Below are 8,520 nucleotides of genomic sequence, written 5' to 3'. Positions count from 1 at the left end.
TTTTGGTCTTTATATGATGAAATGAGAAGATTGCAGATGTTGGTGTTGTATGTTGTTCATGTGTGTGTTTGTGTGTTGCAGAGACTCATTGAGACGGCACCCTTCGGTGAAGATGCTGACACCATTAAACAGCAAATCCTGAATCACAACAAGTTCCACAGTTCGATCCAGAGAAGCTTGGAGGTGGACCGAGCTCGGGATGAGCTGGTACGAGGACTGACGCTCTTTCACATCTAATCCCAGTTCATGTCCTTCATATGATGATGTCATTTGAGTGGGGATAGTAAATAGATAGAACTACACGTGTGGAAACACAGATAAAGTGTTAAAGCATTCGGAATTGGATGCCTAATTCATGATTATGATAAAAATCAAAGACTGTGTGTGTGTGTTGTTTCACTGAGAGTGTGACGAGTGTGTTTGTGCTTCAGCTGCAGAGCCGAGAGAAGGCTGGACTCCACGCACTGGACCAGGAGTGGGACAATTTACAGGTCAGATGACCAAACACACTCACAAACATCCACTGATTCTGACTCTTGACTCTGATTCAGACTTTGATTCTGACTCTGATTCTGACTCTGATTCAGACTTTTATTCTGACTCTGATTCTGACTCTGATTCTGACTCTGATTCAGACTTTGATTCTGACTCTGATTCAGACTTTGATTCTGACTCTGATTCAGACTCTGATTCTGACTCTGATTTTGACTCTGAGTCTGATGCTGATTCTGACTCTGATTCAGACTTTGATTCTGACTCTGATTCAGACTTTGATTCTGACTCTGATTCAGACTTTGATTATGACTCTGATTCAGACTTTGATTATGACTCTGATTCCGATTCTGAGTCTGATTCAGACTTTGATTCTGACTCTGATTTTGACTCTGAGTCTGATGCTGATTCTGACTCTGATTCAGACTTTGATTCTGACTCTGATTTTGAGTCTGATTATGACTCTGATTCTGATGCTGATTCTGACTCTGATTCTGATTCAAACTTTGATTCGGACTCTGATTCCGATTCTGACTCTGATTCTGACGCTGATTCTGACTCTGACTCTGATTCAGACTTTGATTCTGACTCTGATTCTGACTCTGATTCAGACTTTGATTCTGACTCTGATTCAGACTTTGATTCTGACTCTGATTCTGACTCTGATTCAGACTTTGATTCTGACTCTGATTCTGACTCTGATTCAGACTTTGATTTTGACTCTGATTCTGACTCTGATTCTGACTCTGATTCAGACTTTGATTCTGACTCTGATTCTGACTCTGCTTTTGACTCTGATTCAGACTTTGATTCTGACTCTGATTCTGACTCTGCTTCAGACTTTGATTCTGACTCTGATTCTGACGCTGATTCTGACTCTGATTCTGACTCTGATTCAGACTTTGATTCAGACTTTGATTCTGACTCTGACTCTGATTCAGACTTTGATTCTGACTCTGATTCAGACTTTGATTCTGACTCTGATTCAGACTTTGATTTTGACTCTGATTCAGACTTTGATTCTGACTCTGATTCTGACGCTGATTCTGACACTGACTCTGACTCTGATTCAGGCTTTGATTCTGACTCTGATTCTGACTCTGATTCAGACTTTGATTCAGACTTTGATTCTGACTCTGACTCTGATTCAGACTTTGATTCTGACTCTGATTCTGACTCTGATTCAGACTTTGATTCAGACTTTGATTCTGACTCTGATTCAGACTTTGATTCTGACTCTTATTCTGACTCTGTTTTTGACTCTGATTCAGACTTTGATTCTGACTCTGACTCTGATTCAGACTTTGATTCTGACTCTGATTCTGACTCTGATTCAGACTTTGATTCAGACTTTGATTCTGACTCTGATTCAGACTTTGATTCTGACTCTTATTCTGACTCTGTTTTTGACTCTGATTCAGACTTTGATTCTGACTCTGACTCTGATTCAGACTTTGATTCTGACTCTCATTCTGACTCTGTTTTTGACTCTGATTCAGACTTTGATTCTGATTCTGACTCTGATTCTGACTCTGATTCAGACTTTGATTCTGACTCTGATTCAGACTTTGATTCTGACTCTGATTCAGACTTTGATTTTGACTCTGATTCTGACTCTGATTCAGACTTTGATTCTGACTCTGATTCTGACTCTGCTTCAGACTTTGATTCTGACTCTGATTCTGACTCTGATTCAGACTTTGATTCTGACTCTGATTCTGACGCCGACTCTGACTCTGATTCAGACTTTGATTCTGACTCTGATTCTGACTCTGATTCAGACTTTGATTCTGACTCTTATTCTGACTCTGCTTTTGACTCTGATTCTGACTCTGACTTTGATTCTGACTCTGATTCAGACTTTGATTCTGACTCTGATTCAGACTTTGATTCTGACTCTGATTCAGACTTTGATTCTGACTCTGATTCAGACTTTGATTCTGACTCTGATTCAGACTTTGATTCTGACTCTGATTCAGACTTTGATTCTGACTCTGATTCTGACGCTGATTCTGACACTGACTCTGAGTCTGACTCTGATTGTGACTCAGATTGTTATTTCATGTGCTTTACAGGTAGTTCAAAATGTAGAAGTTATGTATATTATGAAATTTGTATATGCAGTGCTTTGAAAAAACATTTTAGGATATACTGTACAGATACTGGATTAGGATTTTACTGTCAAAAGATATGATAAAGCATATATTTTTAGCAAATGACCCTTTGTAATGATTTGCGCAGCTTAAATAGACATTGGAAAGGGTTAAAGCTGAATCTGACTGCATTCACACGCGTGATCGTTTCTCCTTCTCTACGCACAGAAAATGTCTCATCTGCGCATGTCTCAGCTGCGAGACCTGCAGGGCATCATCGAGGAGATCTCCGGAGCCATCATGTGGGTCAACGACCGAGAGGAGGAGGAGCTGGTGTTCGACTGGGGCGATAAAAACCTCGACACATACATCCCTCGCAAACAGGAGAGCTACTCGGTGAGACACACACACACACACACACATTAACTCCATCCATCTGCAGTCTGTGCAACACAGGCTGAGCGAGTCTAGCTATCTAGTAGCCTAATACGGGTTCATTTTATCATGCAACATAAACTAACAATGAACAATACATATATTAATTGGTAACTCTTTACAATAAGGTTAATTGAGTTAACATGAACTAATAATGAACAATACTTCTTCAGGATTTATTAATCTTAGTTCATGTTAATTTCAACATTTACTAATACATTATTAAAATCAAAGGTTGTATTTGTTAACATTAGTTAATGCACTGGGAACTAACATGAACAAACAATGAACAGCTGGATTTTTTTATTAACTAACATTAAAAAAGATGAATAAATACTGTAACAAATGTATTGCTCATGATTAGTTCATGTTAGTAAATACATTAACTAATGTTAACTAATGAACCTTGTTGTAAAGTGTTACCTATTAATCTATTTATTAAAACTATCAAGCATGATTTTAGCTTATAATGTATGTGGTTCCTGCTAGAAACTGATGAGTGATCTGGAAGAGAAAGAGAAGGAGCTGAACAAGCTGAAGACGAAGGTGGACAACCTCCTGAAGAACCAGCACCCAGCGTCAGAGAAGATCCAGGTGAGTGACCAGTGCGCTTGACCCGCTTCAAACCCCTGACAAATCTCTCATCCTCATGACAGTTTTTCAAAGCTCTGGATTCCTGACGACATGGCCTGAAAAAAGAGATTTGAATCATTTATCATGAATGTGATTCACAGCTGTGATTTTTACATGTGTCTGTGACAGGCGTGCTGGAGATCAAATATGACAAACATATGCAATCACTAGCGATCAGAACTGTGCTTATTGTGCTCAATCTGTCATTTTTACAACTATAAAGAAATGTGAAAATATTTGCTATGAAATTAGCTTTAAGTTCACTTAACTGTATTGAGTGTGTACTTGTACTACAGATATTATATTACAGATAATATAATATTAAAAGGCCATTTAAGTACACACTTTTAAAATGAATGATTTCAAATGAAAAGTTTTACTTTCAAAGTACATTTTAAATCATTATGTTTTAAAGAAGTGCACTTATTTTGGTGTGTTGACTAACATTCTTGATTATAATTGAACTGTGATGTTTAATTCAGTATTACATTGAAAGTTTATAGGTTTTAAATGTATTTAATTGCAGTTTCGTCATTACAGATGTACAAAATTAATGCGACCGCAGCTTTAGGCTGTAAAAACATGTCTCATGTGTGCTATAATCTCGCAGCTTATGGAGTGGAGGTTTCCTAGTGTGATTTTTCTCAAGCAAACAATAAAACGAGTGAAAACTGATCCTGAGCCATATATAGAGGCCAGAGAGACACATGTGGTGGGCTCTTTTCGTTTTTTTGACAATCACATAGTAATAATTTTCCATAGTTAGTAATTTTACTATAATATTCGTCAGTTAAATTAGCTCGAGTCACTTGGTATGCAGACTCAGATCTTGTATTAGGCATACGTTAGTTTGTTGTGTTGAAGCGTCTGGTTTACGTAATGCTTTATGATGTTAAGATGACCTGTGAACGAGCTCTTTTCTCTGCTTCTGTCAGGCTTACATGGACACGCTGCAAACCCAGTGGAGCTGGTTACTGCAGATCACCAAGTGCATCGATGTTCACCTGAAGGAGAACGCCGCGTACAGCCAGGTGAGGCTCTTGGATTTACAGTTCAAACGACTGGTCAAGGGTTAGAGATGGACAAAATGATGATATACTGTATATTGTTGGGACAAGTACTGAAAATCACTAAAATCACTCAAATAACATATTTAAACTAAGAAATAAAAATTTCTTCATGGCTTAAAATATCTTGAATGTAACTCGACACCCTTGCCTCATTTAGTATGCGTGGTTCTATGAATATGCAAATGAGCCCCGCCTCCACTCACTCACTCACTCAGAGATCCACTGGTTGAAGATCACACGTTGATCTGATTGGTTACAAGGTAGTTTGTGACGTCAGAAACACCAGCGATTTCAAAGCGTGTTTTTGAGACTTTGGTTCACTGCAGTTTTAAGCAGAAAATACTCAGCAATGCTGTCGACTTATGAATTTACACATGGTTTGTCTTAAAGCATATTAAAAACACCACATAGACATATAAACAACATTAAAAGCTGGATTTTCACCACAGAGGGACTTAAAGAGAACGTGAATAGTAGAGAAACACTTCGGATGTGTGTCACAGTGTCAGATCTGTGCAATTACTGAACAGGAAGGGATATTCTGGGTTCAGTACAAGCTAATCTTAATCAGCAGCACTAATGTTGATGACCACCAAAACATCTTAATCTGGGTTAAAATCTGTAAACATTTAAATGCGTTTTAAAAATTATAGTCACGAGACATAAACAGGTTTTTAATGTGTGGAAAAAGCACCTACTTTATTAAACATTTTTATGTAAAGTTACATCCCATTTTATCAATTTGTTGCCATGCCCAGGTAATTTATGAAAGATTATATATAATAATACATAAATCAGTTTTAACAGAATTTTAGTGAAAGTGCTTTTGATTCCTTCTAAAATTGGGCCTGTGTACATTGTAAAAGTGCCTCACTGTAACCTTGATTTATGCTCAATTATGTTTTTGTCCTCATTAAGTAGGTTTACATGCACAGTTATAATTGAGCTACTGTCTAAGTGTAGATGACACAATGCATGTATATTTTAAGGAATGACATGTTGCATATTTCAGGGTTATTATCATCATATTAGAAACTTAAACTATTAAAAACATGTCTGCTAACTGTCAGCTGAAATCAAATCAATTAAAATTATTAGTTAAAAAACTAAATGAAAATGAGAAAAATTGCCTTTACAATAAACTTGAAGTTGAAGCATTAAACTTATTAACTGGAAATAACTAAAATTGAAAGCCACAGTTCCTTTGCATTGTAATTGCATTGAAAAGAGCAACCAGTCTGTTATTCAGCATTTCTCTTTTGTGTTCTATGGGAATCATTCTATGGTTGATTCATTCGTTCTATGGAGGAAATAAGTCATGAAGCTGATTTAAGTTTTATTTTTGTTTTTATTCCTTTGTAGTTCTTCAAGGAGGCGAACCAGACGTACGCCAGACTGCAGAAAGACCACGAGGGGATGCGTAAGAAGTTCACCTGTGACAAAAACACATCTCTGGAGAATCTCATAGAAATGCTCAGAACCCTGGAGGTACGACTGCTGCAAAGTCAAACACCTGTAGAGTTAAACACGTGCGCTACACCAGTCCCTCTGTGCTCACTGAGTCCTGTGCATGTTGGTGTGTGTGTGTGTAGAAAGAGAAGGAGAGGATGATGGAGAATAAGAGGCAGGTGCAGACGCTGGTCAGCAAGTCCAAGAACATCGTGTGTCTGAAGTCCCGTAACCCAGAGGAGAAGAGCAGTGGTCAGGTCATGGTGAAAGCTCTGTGTGACTTCAAACAGGATCAGGTGAGTCTCATCCTTCAGACATGCATGTATACTGTATATAAGTGAAGTCTTTATGAATCATTCATTCAATAGATTTGTTATATCTATTAAATTGCATATATAACTAATCTATTGAGTGAATGATTCAATGACTCACTCACAAAGACTTGTTTCATTACTGGATGAATCAGTGTTTTTAATCGAATCTCTTGAGTAAATGATTCAATGTCCATGTTTAACAGTCACTTGTCTCCACCTACTGGTGTAACAATGTAATTACACAATCTTTATTTGAAGTGTCAAGTTACTTTTAAAAGCTGATTTACTGTATTTTGATCGCTACCGTAGACATCGGTGTTTATATCCGAACTATAAACTTTTATCCCAGTACTTCTGTGATTAATATGAATGATTATAAGGCAGAAATAATGATACTGTGAGGTTGAAAAGACTGTTTCATATCTTTACAACGGCTCTCTCTGGATCAGATCTGAATCACTGTGATCAGACTTGTCAAAGGTTTAATAGACGGAGCTGAATCACTGTCTTTCAGGAATAAGGGTGTTTGAATCGAGATCGAGATCGAGATCTTTTAGCTATTAATCGTGCAGCTCTACCTTGGAGGACACAGAGTTCATGGTGTGTTCAAGTCCTTCTAGGAAGTTCGTATTAATGAGTTGGGAAGTCGTAATTACGACGTCAGTCACTTTCGTCTGAGCAAGACAGTGGTGTTCCTTTTAGGGCTGCCCCCAAATAGTCGACTAAATGTTAGTCGATATGAGGAGGGCTTGGTCGAATACATTTTCATTAGTCGGTTAGTCGCAAAAAAAAAAAAAAAAAAATTCACGTGAAAAAATTACGCTATCAGGGGCTGCGCAGTCAGTGTATGACATGACATCAAAGCAACGAGAGATCAACGAGATCTCGTGCCTCGCGGTATACCAAAGCGCACTTGTGGGAGAGGTGTCTGGCTGATGCTAATAATTATGTCAGGAAAAAAGTCCAAAGTGTGGGATCATTTTGAAAAGTCGAAGGACGACCCTAAAAAGGCTGTTTGCAAACTCTGAAGCAGCTATAAACGCCTCCACTGTATCCCTTCCACATCCACTCCATCAGAGCGCATCTTTTCAAAGGCCGGCTTCATTGTGAACAAGTCGAGAAGCTCCCTTCTTCCCAACAATGTGGACAAGCTGGTGTTCCTCTCACATAATATGAAAAAAATAAAATCGAATTGAAAGCTTAGGTAAGAATGCTTAATTTCCTTTTTGTAGTGTTTCTGTTTGCTATCCGTTAGGCTATATTTAAAAAAACGGGTACTTTTATAACGGGTAGGCTATACAAATAAATAAATATTATTTTTATTTATTCGTTTTTATATAATGCAGAAGTTGTTTTTTATTCTGTTAGAAAAATTAGTCTGATGTTTGCAATTTGTTGTTTCAGGTCAAGACTCATCCGTCGTCGTTCTTTAAATTAGCCTATTTGTTCCACATTTTGTCTTAAATATAGCCTAGTTGTTCTAAACAATTTAATCAAATACTTAGCCTGTTGATTTGTTTGCCGCCTTCTTTTTTTATTCTAAGTTTTGCCGTTGTGCCATGTGCGTTTATTAAATTATTCGTTTTTGTTAATTTTCCTTTTGAACGATATAAAAATTATATTAATTTAATTTTCCACTGTATTTTTATACCAAACAGAGTTTTTGCTACAGTATTTATTTATTTTTTGCCTTGTTTTGTACTAGGCCTAAGTTACTAATAAGTTTATTTAATTTATTTTAAAGAACGAATTTTAGTTTATTTAATTCAAAACTGTTTTTTTTACATGTAACTGTTACAGTTTGTATTATTGATAATAAATTATTAAAATGCACAGGCAGTCTGATTGCTGTTTTTATGTTATAATTAGCCTATGTGTCCTAAGCACTAGCGCTGTATACTTTAAACGCTTTACTATTCTGTTTTAAGAGCTTAATTTTCATTTTGAACGCGCTAATATCATGCTTTAGCATTGTCTGTCATATGGAAGTGTTAAACTTCAACTTGGACTATACCTTTCCTTGTATATACGCAA

General features: G+C 37.0%; 1 protein-coding gene across 4 annotated transcripts in view; it reads left to right on the top strand.

Annotated features, from left to right (window-relative positions):
- Window positions 1-8,520, top strand: part of dspa (desmoplakin a) — a 39,150-nt gene that overhangs the window by 16,643 nt on the left and 13,987 nt on the right. For all 4 annotated transcript variants that reach the window (XM_077217266.1, XM_077217267.1, XM_077217264.1 and 1 more), the window contains 7 exons: window positions 82-207; window positions 432-491; window positions 2,814-2,981; window positions 3,510-3,614; window positions 4,589-4,684; window positions 6,086-6,211; window positions 6,316-6,468. In XM_077217266.1, coding sequence (XP_077073381.1) covers window positions 82-207; window positions 432-491; window positions 2,814-2,981; window positions 3,510-3,614; window positions 4,589-4,684; window positions 6,086-6,211; window positions 6,316-6,468 — 834 coding nt within the window. The remainder of the gene's footprint in view (window positions 1-81; window positions 208-431; window positions 492-2,813; window positions 2,982-3,509; window positions 3,615-4,588; window positions 4,685-6,085; window positions 6,212-6,315; window positions 6,469-8,520) is intronic.

Source organism: Siphateles boraxobius, unplaced genomic scaffold, assembly GCF_051911475.1.
Source record: "Siphateles boraxobius isolate OS27281-9 unplaced genomic scaffold, OSU_SipBor_1 72, whole genome shotgun sequence".
Taxonomy (NCBI): domain Eukaryota; kingdom Metazoa; phylum Chordata; class Actinopteri; order Cypriniformes; family Leuciscidae; genus Siphateles; species Siphateles boraxobius.
This window is presented reverse-complemented; position numbering and strand designations above follow the sequence as displayed.